The sequence below is a fragment of the Aotus nancymaae genome, unplaced genomic scaffold (genome assembly GCF_030222135.1).
Source record: "Aotus nancymaae isolate 86718 unplaced genomic scaffold, 86718_ANA_hifiasm-v0.15.2.pri h1tg000007l, whole genome shotgun sequence".
NCBI lineage: Eukaryota > Metazoa > Chordata > Mammalia > Primates > Aotidae > Aotus > Aotus nancymaae.
Window position 1 is genome coordinate 23,010,340 of NW_026988418.1, and position 16,126 is coordinate 23,026,465.

Consider the following 16,126-nt stretch of genomic DNA (forward strand, 5'->3'; position numbering starts at 1 on the left):
TAACTGAGAGTTAATCAGAAAACCACGTGTGCACAAAACCAACAGATTGCAGAGCTGGCAAAGACTTCAGAGGTAATTTACTCCAACCCCCTCATTCTACTGATAAAGAAAGTGAGTCCCAGGGAAGGGAAGGGTCTTGCTCAGTGTCATACAGCTGGCAGTAATTTTGTTTGTTTCAATAATTAATATGAACAGTCTTTCTATACATCAGTGAATCCACCTTCCTGCCTTTGTAAGCACAATATAATGACCATAATTGAATTTGTCTTTGACAGTGAAGAAAGCAGGCTTTTAGGGTTTTACAGGCCCCAAAGTCATCAGAAGAAGATAAATTGTCATGAACTAAAGCTGGAGATCTGTGAGCCTCTTAAGGAATGGGCCTGGTCTTATTCATGAGTTAAAGCAAGTTTTCAAATCCCGGCTTAGCCATTTACTAACTTAAGCAAGTACTTAACCTCTCTGAGCCTTTATTTCCTTTTTGTAAATTTAGATAATAAGACCTTCCTCAGAGACTGTGAGGATCAAGTGAGGCAAGACACATATACCAGTACCTTGCATAAAACAGGCATTCAATAAATTTGCACTTTCACCTTACATTTAACCAATGGCCTTCTAAAAGCTAGGGATACCTCAAAGAAAGGAAAGCCATGGACTCTGCTTTCATGGAGCTTAGATTCAGAAGGGAGAAGAGCAGAGGTGAGGACCACAGAGAAGTAGGTAGACAATAAACAAATAATATAATTTCGGATGATGATGTGCTATCAAGGGTTATGAGGAAAAGAAAATGAAATGATGTCATAGATGTTTAGGAGAGTGCACTGCTTCTGCTAAGAGTGGCCAAGGGCAGTCTTTTCAAGATTATGTTTGAAGAGAACCTAAATCATGGAAAAAGCCAGACAGTCAAAGATCCTGGAGAAGACCATTCCTGAAAGAGGCAGAAAGGCTGTGGGCAGGAGCAAGGTTGGAATGTTCAGTCAGCAGCAAGATGGCCGATGTGTTCCCAGCATGGCCAGCCCAGTAGGCAGGGCATGAGATGAGGCTGGAGACATCGGCACAAACTCCATCTTGAAGTTCTAGCCCACCCTATGAAATTTGAGTTATATTCAAAAAGCAATGGAACCCTGTTGCAAGGATGTGTTAAAAAATAAATGTTGGTCTTTGTCCCTAGTTCCTGGCACACAGCTTCCAAAATTCTCGGAATCTCTAGAGTGATGTGTGTCTTTGTGTATGTTAATGAGATGACTGATGGCTGACAGCCCCTTCCATAGCACCAGGATGGGAGATGGTCACCAGAAAGACCAAGGCATGATTAGAGGGTTAAACTTTCAGCCCCTCCCCTGACCTTCCAGAATAAGAAAGGGGCTAGAGATTGAGTCAATCACCAATGGCCAATGATTTACTTAATTATATCTAAGTAATGAAACCTTCATAAAAACCCCCAAATAATGGGGTTTAGATAGCTTCTGGATTGGTGAACACATGGAGGTGTTGAGAGGATGGCATGCCTGGAGGAAGCATGGAAGCTCACTGCACCACTGCACCTCTCTCCCGTCATACCTTGCTCTATGCATCTCTTCCATTTGGCTATTCCTGAGTTGTATACTTTATAATAAACTGGTAATAGTAAGTCAGCCATTGTCTTGAACTGGCCCATTCTAGCAAATTAGCAAGCCTTGCGGGGTAGAGTTTGTGGAAACCTCCAATTTGCAATCAGCTGGTCGAAGTACAGGAGACCCAGGACTTGTGACTGGCATCTGAAGTATGGGCAGTCTTGCTGGACTGAGCCCTGAAGCTGTGGGGTCTGACACCAACTACCTGGGGTTAGTGTCAGAATTGAATTGAACTGAATTGTAAGTCATGCAGTTGGTGACTGGAGAGTTGGAGAATTGGTTAGTGTGAGGAAAAATCCCACACATTTGGTGTCAGGAGTGTTGTAGGTAAAACAGCTCAGAGATATAAAATCATTCATTGATTCATTTAACAAATAATTATAGATTACCTATTCTGGCCAGACCCAGTTCTTGGTGTGGTACATGAATCCAATAAAAACCCCTGGCCACATGAAGCTTGTATGCTAATGGGATAATAAATTGTAAAGTTTATGGAGCATTTACTATGTGCTGGCATTGTTCAAGTATTTTACCTCCAATAACTCACGGCTTCTCATAGCAGTCCTTTGAAAGACATACTTTTATCCCCATTTTCAGAGGAGGCAACAGGCATGAAGAAATTAAGTAATTTGTCCATAATTATACAGCTAGTGAATGCAAAAATCCAATTTCAAATTCTGAAATCTGTTATAATCAGTCTATTATTTTAATCACTGCACTATATTTTCTCTCTTTCTGAAAAATCACCCAGACTGGTCCTGATGGCTATAAGGGAAACCAAAGTGGAAGTCAAGAGGCCCGTTAGATCAGAGAATGAAATACTGGAATTTTCAACAACAACTGAGTAGATAGTATTATTCTCACTTAATAAATGGGAAAACAGAGGCTTGGTTTTCACATCTGATAAGTAGCAGAGCCTGGATCCAACCCCAAGCCAAACTGTCTCCATTTCCTACAGAATTAGAAAGCTTCCATTCCTCCCTTTCTTTATGACCAAGAAACTAATTTGAGGTATGTTTTAGAGTCAAAATTAGAGAACTGAGCATCTAAAAATTTTGTTTTCGCTTGGTAGGCATTTTTATAATTGAAAATAAAACGAAATACAAATTTACTGACATGCACTTTTGTTTTCTCATTTTCTTTTTTCTTTTGCAAACTTTAAATTGAGATATAGTACACATAAAAGTGAAATACACAGATACTAAATGTACAGTTTGATGAAGTTTGATAAAGTTTACACCCATGTAGTCAATACTCTAAAGATATGTAAATGTGTGTAGATAGTGTAATTAAAATTATAAATGAGGTGCCAATTTTCATCTCATGATTAATGATAAAGACCTCTCCCACTCTCTTTTCTCTCATCTCTTCCTGCTTCTCAATTGATATTTTTGTCTCCAGTTCATGGGAGTTACGCAGAATGCCAGGTGCAAAAGATGACTGTGTCAAAAAGAAAAGAAAGCAAAATAAATAGAACAACTAGCCATTTCTTAATGCTTGTTGAAGCAAAGTCACATTGATATATTTTCTGTTTTTCTATGGAGGGGTCATGTGCCTCAGCCCACACATGAGCATGTGAACTTGTTGTTCCAGTAAAATGAGTCAGAGTTCCTCAGGAAGACAGATTCCTGTATTTTAGAGCTATGTGTCAGCATCTGTGAAAAAGGTACAGTGTGCTGTATTGATGCATCTCACCAATACACACAGTCTTCTCACTCTAGGTGATCACACCTGCTAATAAGAAGCAGAAGTAGGATTTGAACTCCAGCCTAGGGCACTCAAGAATCAGGCTGTTTTCATGACAGGGAGAAGGATATCACTGTGTCTGCATGTAAGGTTTGCATGGCCTGGAGTCAGAACTGGGCTTGAATTCTGGCTTTATGACCTTGGGAAAATTACTTATATTCTCTCTATTTTCACTTCCTTTATTCAGAAAATGGGGATAGATGATTTGTGTCCTAAAGTCATTTTGAGGGTTAAAAAGGTCATGTACTTAAAATAATTAGCACAGCACAGAGCACAAAGCTTAAACCAGTAATATGGCAATGGCAGTGGTAGTTGGCCACTAAGTCAACAGACAGCACAGTTTTTTTTGAACCATATACCCCATCCATTAAAATAAATTTTGAGTATGCATCCTCAGTACATGAAAACTTATTTGTGAAAAAGCATGATATGCTATACTGTGTTCATACATTATTTACTCTATAAAACAAGTGAAATGTAGCTGAAACAAAGTATTTCCAATATGTTTACTTATCATGATGCCTTCTTGCTAATATTAGCAACATGTAAAGGTACACTATATGTCCATGACCAGGTGTGTTTTTAATAATTTTTAAATGATTTTTGATGCTTTTTCAATGATTTTGTATGTGCCTATGTGTCCAAATCTCAAACAATCTTTTGATAATTTTGATTTTCTTCCCAATTCTTATCTAAGTCTTCATTGTTTCTATCTTAACAATGTGAGGAGATACTACTGAGTAAAAATATCACCATTTTCTTGTTTACTTGAATCTGAATGGTGAACTGATGATCATTATCACTATCACTTGCAAACCATTGACTGAATCTTTTTTAGCTATTTGCCCATTTTGTGAGGGTTAGCTTAAATAAAACTAGTTTATGCCTATTAATCACTAACCTGGAACATGCAAACGACAACATGTAGCAATCCTGGAAGCTGAGGACATATAACGGAGTGCCATAGGGTCATCCCTGGAGTTGCAGAGCTCCCACTCTCCGCACAAGAACCTCACACGTCTTATGTGACTCATGAGTGACTGGTGTGTGGCCAAACTGATAGATTGTCTAGTGACAATCCATATATTAAATGCTGGTAAAGCGTAATTAATTTCTTAAGACTAAAAAAAATCATATAAATGGCGCTTCCAGTATTTTCTTCTGGAATCTTAATGAGAATTCCCTGGAGTATATGGATGCCACTTAAGAAACACAACATGTCCTCACTCATAGGCGGGTGTTGAACAATGAGAACACATGGACACAGGGAGGGGAGCATCACACACTGTGGTCTGTTGTGGGGAATAGGGGAGGAACAGCGAGGGGTAAGGAGGTTGGGGAGGGATAACATGGGAAGAAATACCAGATATAGGTGATGGGGGGATGGAGGCAGCAAACTACATTGCTAGTATGTACCTATGCAACAGTCCTTCATGATCTGCTCATGTACCCCAGAACCTAAAGTGCAATAAATGTGTATGTGTGTATATATATATATATGAAAAAAAAAAAGAAACACCATTATCACTTTTTCCTTTGGCAACTCTGCAAAAAACTAACCAAGCACCTGTAGGTGCTAGGACTGTGCTAGATGTTAGGCCTACAGTGAAGTGATTCCTGCTTTCTGGGAGTTTATATATAGCTTGTTTCCACCACACTAGGTTCTGCTTCATTCTCCCCTATAGATAGTGACTCTGGAATTGTCCAGCTTGCAGTACCCTATGGTAACTTGGGCTAGACAACTTGACAGTCTTCCCCAAAAGTCTTAAGGCGATTGTTCCCCTTCCTCAGGGTAGGGGAGAAGGTACCAGATCCCCTGCTCCCAAAATTGCCAACATCAGTAAGTCTGCCACTCATGGAATCCACATCTTCTCCAAGGGTACTGAAGAGCCCATTCCTTCCTTTAACCTCATTGCCCTGGTAACTCACTCCAGTGTGGCCTACAGCCCTTTGGTAGCTCCCAAGCCAGGCCATTACACATGAGAATGGGGTGTTTCCCTTGCCCATATGCATGCCTGGCTATTGCCAATGCTGCCACAAGAGACGTGGTGAGCAATGTGTGCTGATTGGTATCTGGACCTCGACACACCAGGGAAGGGTCAAAGCCATGAATGCAGTCTTTCATGGCCATGGTACAGGGCCCCTATTTTTTCCTACAGAAACCCTTCACTTGCTTTCAGAAGTGATGATCAAATGTGAACTTTCATGGTTTATTTATAGCTCTGCCTTATAGAGAGAAAGAAAAGAAGTGATTAAAATGCTATTTTACAAAATATTTTGTTTTTAAAAAGCTTTCATTGTGTGGGCAAAAAGGAAAAAGAAAAGTCACTGTATTCATTGTGCTGTCTAGACTCTCAAACAAAGAGGGTAGCGTGCTGCAAATTAAGATTGTCCGACTCCTGCCTGCTGACAAAAAGTATGAATTTGGAGGCCAACTTCAAATAAACCCTTTGGAACAGAAATATATTGTGGGGGTGACTATATTTAGCATGTGTCAGCATTTCCATAATAAATTCTTATTGTTATGTTGTGGTAATTTCCAGATTTACTGCAGCCAAGTGGGATCATGAGATTTCAGTTTTATGTTAATTATTTGGAGAAATTGGAAAACTCAGCAGTGCTATTTCTGATGACAGCACTGATTCTCAGGATATTCTCCATATTGTTTCAAGGACTCATAAATGAGCCCTGCCTTCTAGGAGAGGGGAAGGTGAGCCCAAGTCATTTTGACTGCCTTTGTAAGCATAACTTAAAAAATATAATGCATTACATGTTTTCCCTACAAATACAAAGTTAACATATGCCACTGTAGAAAATTTAGAAAACATAATAAGCAACTTGACAAGAAAAAAAACTGTCACCCATGCTATCCAACCTGTTAACATTTAAATATATATTGATCCAATCTTTATTATGCATATATAACTTGTTTTTAACAAGTTGTATAAAGCAAACAAAAAATTATGTAGCACAAACACAATTCTTGGGATGAAATAAAAAATTATAACTTTATTTTCTATTCTCATTATCCCTTTACATTTGTGTAGTAGAGCTAGTTTTTCCCTGCCCTGGTTAAAAATTCTGGTGGTTCCATCACTTTTTTAGATAAATATAAAGTCACCTAAATAATATAAACTTTGTGGTCCCTTTAAGTTGTGAGACATAGCCAAAATTCAGATATTCAAGCATCAAAGAATATGTAAAGGCAAAGGTAAGATGTTTCCCAGTTCTTCCAGCTAGGGTGTGGCAGAAATGAGATGTAGTCCTAATCAGATTCCTCTTTCTTCTTCATTCATTTTCTCTCCAACATACTAGCTTTTTTCTTGTTCCTCTGAGATGGTTAGAGAGTAGAAGGGAAGAAAAGTTAAGGGTGTAGGAAAGTTCTTATCTGATCAGTACTGTCATAATGGGCTTCATGCTCTCTTAGCCTCATAGGTGTTTACAGCTAGCTCTGATTCTCATAAGGCATATCATAGATTTTTGGGGAGACTCTCTGCCTCTGAAAACCTCTCACCTGAAATATTCTTGTCTTGGTTAACATGTCTCTATTCTCATAGGTTGCTTACTCTTAATTTCTCAGGAATCCTTATCCTTTTTTTTTGGTTTTTGGTTTTGTTTTGAGATTGAGTCTTGCTCTGTCACCCAGGCTGGAGTGCTGGAGTGCAGTGGGTGCAATCTGCGCTCACCGCAACCCCTGCCTCCCAGGTTCAGGCAATTCTTATGCCTCAGCCTTCTAAGTAGCTGGGACCACAGGTGCATGCCACTATACTCAGCTAATACTGTATTTTAGTAGAGATAGGGTTTTCACCATGTTGGCTAGGCTGCTCTCGAACTCCAAGCCTCAAGTGATCCACCCACCTTGACCTCCCAAAGTGCCGGAATTAAACATGTGAACAACTGCGCCCAGCTCAACCTCAAGCTTCTTTATGGAGAGTCCTCCACCTCATTAGGTGGCCATGTTGGACAGGATCTAAGAAACCCTCCCTGGCAGCTCTCTCACACATGGGCCACTTGGAGTCTATGAGAAACCTTTGCCTTTGGGATCTGGACAGACTCTGGCAGTGCTGGTTGATTCCAGGGTAATTTCTCCTTCACTTCTACACTGCAGCTGCCAGCCAGCCTGTCTCTTCTAGACAGGAGTCACACACAAGCCACCATGTGCTACAACCTCAGGGACATGCAGCAGATTCTCTTGTGGTCTGTGTCCTCTCGACTCCTGAAGGGAGAGGCTCCCTTCATACTTCACCCTGGAAGGAGCCTTGATAGACAATAAACCAACAGCTCTTTCCTAAAAATCTATCTCTGTCTGACCTTCCATGTGGAAGAAAGGTTTAAGAGTTGATTAATGGGTCCTCAGGCACCCTTCTTGCACATTCTTCAGGGTGGTCTGTTTCCAGTTCACTTTGGTATCTTATATCTGTCATCTTTAAATCTCAGCCAAAACTTCCATTTTAACATTCTGTCACATGTATTATCCTTAAGTTCATTCATTCCGTAGACATTCCCTGAGTGCATACGATATGCCAGAGTGCATACGATATGCCAGATGCCAAGTTTGGCAGTGAAAATAATTATAACAATTCCTGCTTTAAGGAGCTCACAGTCTAGTTGGGGAGGCTGATCTGTTAACAAAAAAATGTGGTGCCATGTCATAAACACTATGATAGACGGAAGCACAAGTTGCTGTTGGAGCACATAACTCAATATAGGTGGGAGGCAGGCAGTGGGGATGAGTCAGAAAAAAATCTCAGTAGAGCTGATACCTGAGCTAAGTTTAACACTTAAATCTGTACTTTTTGAGAAACAGCATAACCTCCTTTTAAACCATTGAAATCTCTCTTGCTGGTGTTTGCTTCTCAATTTATTTTTAAAACAAGCAAAGGTAATGTGGAGAAAGGAAGGAAGAATTCCCTGATGTCTGCCATTTGTGTGCACATCTGTTGTAGTGAAAAGGAAAATAACATTTATGGAGTACCTTCTATAATAGAAGTTTCCTGGATCCCACCCATGAAGGCGATCCTGGAATGTTGTCTCAAGTCTGGGGCCAAAGCACAGCTAGGAGGAGCATTCCCCGAGGGCAGTTTCAAGATTCAGAGCTGGTGATAGAAGGCAAGGTCTTCACTAAAGCACAGCAGAGCACAACTCAAGGAAGAGACAAGAAGCACAAAATAAGAATGAGTGACACAGTTGATGATGAAGATTGCTGAGACCATTGCAACAATACCTGGGCTTGCTCTAAGGGAATCAGGACTTTGTCTATGAAGGAAAATGTTCTGGGGTAAGCAGAGCTCTTAAAATAGCCCTGCTAGGGAGGCTGAGGCAGTGGATCACCTGAGGTCAGGAGTTTGAGACCAGTCTGATCAACATGGTGAAACCCCGTCTCTACTAAATACAAAAAATTAGCTGGGTGTGGGTGGTTCATGCCTGCAGTACCAGCTACTTGGGAGGCTGAAGTAGGAGAATCACTTGAACCTGGGCAGAGATTGCATTGAGACCAGATCGCGCCATTGCACTACAGGTTGGGCAACAAGAGCGAAACTCTGTCTTAAAAAAAAAAATAGCCCTGCTAAGTGGAATGGCAGCAGCTTCACTAAGATGTGTTTGATGGTTTGGCCCTTCACAAAATGACTCCAGACAGCCCTTTTAGTCTTTGTCTTTCTCCATAGTTTCCTTATCAGTAATTTTTCATCATTTAAAAAAATCTCCTCCCTACTTGAGGCTGCCATTTCTTTCTGCTGTCAGTATGTTGGCTACTCTTAGCATCTCTGGTCCCCCAATCAGCACATTCAAATCCACTGAGACCTAGAAAGCCCGATGACTAGTTCAGAATGAACATGCCATCCTTGTGGAAGAGTCTGCAGAGCAACCTAGCAGGAGTGGAAATTCGTGTAAGCTAGCGGCTGAAAGAATCATCAGGTTACCTAACCCTCAAATAACTATGGGAAGAAGTTTATCCACTTCTAGTGTAGTATTTATCACACTCTATTTTGATCATAGTAAATGCCTTTTCCACTCTATGGTGAGCTTCTTGATGAAAGGCCCATGTAAATCTTCCTCTCTGTATTCCATGTAGATTGAGTGTTATGCTTGGCACATGAAAGGGAATCAGTATGTTTTATGAGTATTCCAGGTATCAAGATTCACTAGTAAACAGACAAGTCCTTGCCCTGTGTAGCTTACATTCTGGTTAGGGGCAAGGAGTGGAGAAGGCAGATAATGAACACATATACCAGTAAATATTCAAAGCGGCAGAAGGAAATTAGTGGCATGCAAATCAGTCAGTCAGTTACATTAAGGCAGCAAAGATAGTCAGGGAAACTTGGAAAGGTTTTGAAGATACCCAGGGGTTCTCATATTCTGTATGGTATGCAGCTTTTTTAATGTTTTTTCCTCCCCTACTAGTACGTGAGTTTCTCCAGGATAAAGAGTATGTTGTATGCAAATCTGTATCCCTAGCAGAGTGTCTGGTACATTATAAGTGATTAGTAAATATGTAGAATAAGAAGCTATACACATGTGATCCCGGAATGACTGCATCCTTAACCATAGGAATTCAGTAGCCATTCCTAAGACTATTCTGTAGAGCTTGGTCATGCTGTTGCTTGTAAGCTTCCCTAGCCAGGTCTGCTGGACTCCAAAGTTTGGGTTCACTGCATTCTCCTTAACTTTCTTGTGACCTTAACAGCCTTAGGAGATTGCTTAAGGAAACCTTACCCTTCTGCTCATGGGAGCCAGCACAATCCCTGGTTAATCTTGATGCTGCACACACCATACCACATCCACCCAGATGCTGTAACATGTCATCTGCCCTGAGTGCCCCATTGTAAAGAAAAGAATGTCCTGAAGTCACATTACAGAACTCAGATCACTTAGACTCAGCCCAGAGGTCTCAGTATGTACTCACAACTTCAGAGATTGCTGGAAAAAAGAGCTGAAGCTGAATTGAAAAGGTCTTAAATATTTTATCCTCAGGTGCAGGTGCAAAGTGAGTTTCATTCAGTGATTGTTATCCTCAGGTAAGTAGACAGTGTACTCAGTGGCTGGTTTGGTTCCCCTTCTTCTGCCCTGTGTCCAGGTAGTGAGGAGGGGAAATAATTCTTCCCACTGACTCCTGGAGGCAGTCACAGAAGGGCTTTGACTTCTGGGTTGTTTATTCCCCGGAGGCCTCAATACACAAGTATTTAGTAAGCCCAGGATGTGTGGTCATAGTTGAAACTTCAAATGTTCACTGTGTTTTATTCTTATTACCAGAGAAAAATAAGTTGGAAAAAAAATGGACTAACTATATATCTTAAAGGAAAGCAAATTCTAATTAGAATGTTTTGCCTGTGACAAGCCTTCTTTTGGATTTCGCTTTCCAACTCAGCTGTCTGTGTTGTTTTCCATTTAACAGGAAGCAATGGCAAAAATGAGCAAAGTTGGGAAAGTTGTGTTCCCGAGACAACAAGATAAAAAGTAAGTGTGTATTTTTTATATATATACAGTGCTAAGGAATCGAGAACATACATACACGCAGGCAACTATAGATCTGGAATAAACTTATGTGGTCAGCTAATTCAGTCCTTCAATTTAGTGGTTAAGAAAACTAAGTTCCAGGGCAGTAACGTCACCTTCACCTATCTAAGATTGCAGAACTATGTAGAGCTAGAGCCGGGGATCAAATGTAAGTTTCTGAACTCTCAGACCAATGTTCTGTTTCCTAGGTAATTGGCAGCAAATCTTCTCTTCTCTGTTCTAAAGTAGGGATCTCTTACATCTCCATCAAGGGACCCAGTAGCATCTGCTCATTCTTTTACCCTTTGTATCAGCTGGCATCAAAGGATAAAAAAATATATATTGGTCAGTATTTTAATCCCAACTCAACAAAATATTAATTGATGTAATCCCTGCTATATTCAAGGCATTATGCTGGGCTCAGGCAGGTGTTACAGGGGAATAAAACACAATCTGATTTATGCACATAGATTATTTTAGAACAAAGGGATAAGTTCCACAATTGAAGTATTGCCAGGTGACAAAGTAGCTCAGGGAAGAAAGGCATGGGACCCTGTAGGGATGAGAGAACACTTCTGGGAGGAGGTTAAGTCTAAGCTATAACTTTAAGCACTTGTAAGAAATTGGTAGACAGGCCAAAGCGGGAAAGAACATTCGGAGTAGAAGAAATAACATGTGTAGTTATAAAAGTGGGAGCAGCATAGTACATTCTGGTTACAATAAACAACTTCTAATTCAAAAACACAAAGTATGAGATGGGGAATGGCAGGAAGCAGGACTGGGGAAGGATAGAATTGGGGAGGGGGAGGTTTCATAAATACCTTGAAGGCCATGCCGAAGACCTCCAACCTCATCCTATAGGCAAAACAGAGATGCTGAATTCTAAGCAGTGGTGAGACCTGGTCAGATGCAGATCAGAAAGATCCCTCTTAGGGGATCCAGTACAGGGGCTCAGGGTAGAAATAGAGGGACCAGGTAGAAGGCTTTTTCAATAATCCAGGCTAAAGATATAAAAGATCTCTATTAATTCACTGGTAGTGAGTTTGAAGAGGAAGGGGCCATTGTGGAGGTGCCTTTATAATTTTAGGGAAGTATTCGAGCTTATGATCTAAAAGCAAATTCCACCTAACATGATGAACAGGCAAAGGTGCAGATCCCACTGAAGCCAGATCAGTATTTAACAGAATTGGAAATGTCCATGGAAAAGCAATCCACTTTGTTTTCATTTCCTTCGTCTTCACATAGAGTCAGGCTGCTAACCGTCCAAATATAAACCCTCTCTCTAAATGCCAGGGTCAAAGGTGCAGGCCTTGCATAGGGGAGCTCCATGCAGGAAGATGGAGAGATCTGAGTTCCCACTGGCAGTGGGAGCTATGGGCTGCTGTCCCTGTTTCTGTTCCCTGGAGGCAGCTGGAGCATCCCTTTTTTTGTGAAATTAGAAAGATTGTCTTTCTCCATCTCTTCCATGACCCTCCTAAGACTTTTTAGGGATGTTTTTAAGTTCTCTCTGTAAACCCCACATGTTCCTTTAGAAGAGAGTCCTTGGCTTCTTGCTGGCAGCTGGCAGCTGTTCTGTGGAGGTGGCACACACGGTGCTATACCACCATCTTCAGGCAGCCCAGAGATTTGCAAGTAGACAGGAGAAGCCAGTTCCCTTCTGAGTCACTCCTCTCATTGCTCACTCTGTTAATGATGTGGGACATTTACTTAGGCCTCTGCCACACAGAAGCAATGGATTGAGTTGAGGCAAATTTGAGAGAGGGGATTTGACTGATTTATAAAATTCACAATTTTAAAATTACACAGAAAGCATAATTTAGTGGCTATAGTTTAATGATTAAATGTTTAGGATGACCCCAAATCTCATCATTATGCCAAGTCCAAATTTATATGTGGCTCTGGAAGAGTCACTTAAAAGTGCTTTGAAAAATTTGGTGCATTGAAAGATACTATCAACAGACTAACAAGGCAACTCACAGAATGGGAGAAAATATTTGCATATCATGCATCCAATAAAGGATTGATATCCAGAATATATAAATGTATAAAGAACCCCTAAAACTCAACAACAACAAAAAGCAAAAACAACCCAATTCAAAAATGGGCAAAGGACTTGAATGGATATTTCTCCAAAGATCTGTAAATGACCAATAAGCATGTGATAGGGTACTCAGCATCACTATTAGGAAAATAAAAACTACAATGAGATACCACCTCACACCCATTAGGATGGCTACTATTTTAAAACAGAAAACAACAATTGTTGGCAAGGATGTGGAGACGTTGGAACCTTTGTGCATAGTTGGTGAGGATACAAAATAGTATAGCTGCTGCAGAAAACAGTATGGCCATTCTTCAAGAAGTTAAAAATAGAATTAACATGTGATTCAGGAATTGTACTTCTGGGTATATACCCAAAAGAACTGAAGGTAGGGTATGGAAGAGATATTTCTACATTCATGTTCACAGCGACATTATTCATAATAGCTAAAATCATGAGAGCAACCTAAGTGTTCATTGGTAGATGAACATATAAACAAAGAATGATATGTGCATACAATGGAATATTATTCAGCCTTAGACAGAAGCAATTTCTGACATGCCACACATCAGTGAACCTTGAGGATATTATTCTAAGTGAAATAAGATAACCACAAAAAGACAAATACTGTATGATTCTGCTTATGTAAAGAGTAAGGCCAGTGAACAAAGTTGCAGCAAAGTTGTCAGTATTAACATTGTAAATCTTCAAGTATAGATGAAGGGGTGCTAACCTTAGCTCCCTTCTAGCAATTTTGAGATTCTGAAGTCAAGAAATCCATCTCATGTAATGAAAGAATTGCTTACCGTTACATTGTCATGGAACATCATTAGTAGGAGTAAATTGTTTCTAAAATAATTCTACCACGAATAAATTTGGAAGCTCATAGAGTAGGTTTTAGTAGTACCTACATATAGCCATATTAATGATAATATTAAAAATTATGTAAAAATTAATAACTAGCACTTATATTACTTATTTTGAGTCAGTTACTGTTCCAAATGCTTTTCATGTATTTCCACATTTAGTTCACACAACAGCTCTGCTGAAGTAGATCCCATAATTATCCCCATTTACAGGTGGAGAAATTTAGGCAGAAACAGATTAAGGAACATATCCAAAGTCACACAGCTAATGTTGGGCCACATTGAGATTTCAACCCAGGCTTCAGAGTTCACCTCTTAACCCATGCTTGGCCCCATCACAACTCCTACATTACCAGAATGTTTACGGTATAATAAACATTGGGGAGGGAACTCCTATTAACATAACTATGTATGACAAGTAGAAGTCCCCGTGTGTATCCAGGGTTACTCTTACAACCTCTCTCCCCCAGTACACAACTTTGCACCAAAGTTCCATTATAAGGACTCCTTTTCAGAGCACCCCAGAATTGACCAAGACATGCTAAACTGGCTTCTTCATCCCCTCACCCCATGTCAGCTTCCCAACCAAGAGGAGTAAGGACAAAGTTGCAAGGCTACAAGTATAATTTGTCTCGGTTCCAATTATTCCTTTCAGGATTATGATGTCAGAGCAGCTTCAGCTATTCTGCTATCTGATTCATGGCTAATATCAGTTCTAACAGGCCTTACCCGAAGAGTCAGCTAGAGAGGACAGGGAGAGCAAGGGCCGCTATGCAATGCCTGGAAGGCCGAGCACAGCTCTAGAGAAGGCATTAGCCACATTTCCATGTGGTTTTACTCCTGGGTAAAGCAGTCACAGGGGAAAACTAGATGTGGAATCTGCAAAAGGGCAATTAAAATGTTCAGTCTCGTCCTTTGTCAGGCTGTGATTTTAGGCCAGTCGTCAAATCTGGGGCTAGTTATATAGGAAATATTTATTGAAGCTGGCAATGTGAAAGGATCTCCATTAAGCCCAGGCCTTTTTGTATGTACAGTAGAAGCTTTGAAGTCAGACAGACATGAGTTTGAATTCCAGTTCTGCCTGTTTTTAACTGTACTACTTTGTATATGCCTCTCATTTAGAAATGTTCTTTTTTTTTCTTTTTTTGAGACAGAGTCTCATTCTTTCACCCAGGCTGAAGTGAAGTGGCACCCTCTCCGCTCACTGAAACCTTGGCCTCCTGGGTTCAAGCAATTCTTTTACCTCAGCCTCCTGAGTAGCTGGGATTACAGGCGTCCCCCACCATGCCTGGCTAATTTTTGTATTTTTAGTAGAGATGGGATTTAAATGCTATTTCTAAAATACAGATAATAAAACTTCAAGCAGGTTACATATAATAGGTCTGAAGCATGCTAATTCATTGCCCAGGATGCTGTAAGCATTCAGAATCTAGGAGATATATTCCCATTCTTCTAAATCTACAGGGAAGCCATGTGGCAGTTTTGTCTTGAGATCATTCAACATATTTATGTTTCTCCCACAGATACTATGATAAGAAATATCAAGTATTCCTGAAGCTGGTTGAACACCAGATGGAGTATTTGGCGATCATGAATGACGACTGAAGGGGGCTTGCAGGTGCTGATACCAGAAGGTTCTGTGCCATTGCATTAGAGACCTCTGTCATTTCATCTATGTTCAAGACCCTTGAGGTATTGCTTCATCTTTTCTCTATTGCCTTTTAATAAAGAAAACAAACATGTGCAACCAGAATTAGAGTCTTCCATTTCAAAATACCACTATTATTTAGTTTCAGTTTCCATACAGGTACCATCATAGTAACAGAAGTTTCACATAGGGTCATAGGATCTCATGTGAGATTAGACCTTGGGGGCCATTCAATCCAGGGTAAGCTTGCACTTTTTATTCAGTTAAATATCAGCTATTAAATGAAAAACTTATATTGCTTTAGGTAGGACATCTAATGTATATTCGATGTCTTTTATGGCATTTTCCCCTCCTTTGCAGGATCTAGTCAGATACCACATTTATTTGCAGAATTGTCATTTTGCAATCATCATATTAAAGACAGGTATAGACAGGAATCCTCGATGGATCCAGGATGGAATTTTGAAGAGTAACAGAATATATACATCATCTTAAAATATCTCTTCAGAGTTTGTTTATTACTTACGAGAGGAAAAAGAATGTTAAGTATACAGGGAAGAAACAGGACAACATCTTGATTAGGTGATCCAAATCAACTTCACATGGGCAAATGGACATCGTGTACCTCCAAATATGATAGCCTGAGAAAAAAACAGCATTACTTAGCTGGGAATGCAGAGCCTGAATCTAATCAGAAGTAAACATCAGACAAACCCAACAT

General features: G+C 40.2%; 1 protein-coding gene across 4 annotated transcripts in view; it reads left to right on the plus strand.

The window, feature by feature from the left end:
* Window positions 1-15,504, plus strand: part of FGGY (FGGY carbohydrate kinase domain containing) — a 428,788-nt gene extending 413,284 nt beyond the window's left edge. For all 4 annotated transcript variants that reach the window (XM_012442661.2, XM_012442660.2, XM_012442659.3 and 1 more), the window contains 2 exons: window positions 10,750-10,811; window positions 15,281-15,504. In XM_012442661.2, the coding sequence (XP_012298084.1) occupies window positions 10,750-10,811; window positions 15,281-15,362 (144 nt within the window). In that variant the 3' untranslated portion in view covers window positions 15,363-15,504. The remainder of the gene's footprint in view (window positions 1-10,749; window positions 10,812-15,280) is intronic.
* Window positions 15,505-16,126: the final 622 nt, after the last annotated feature.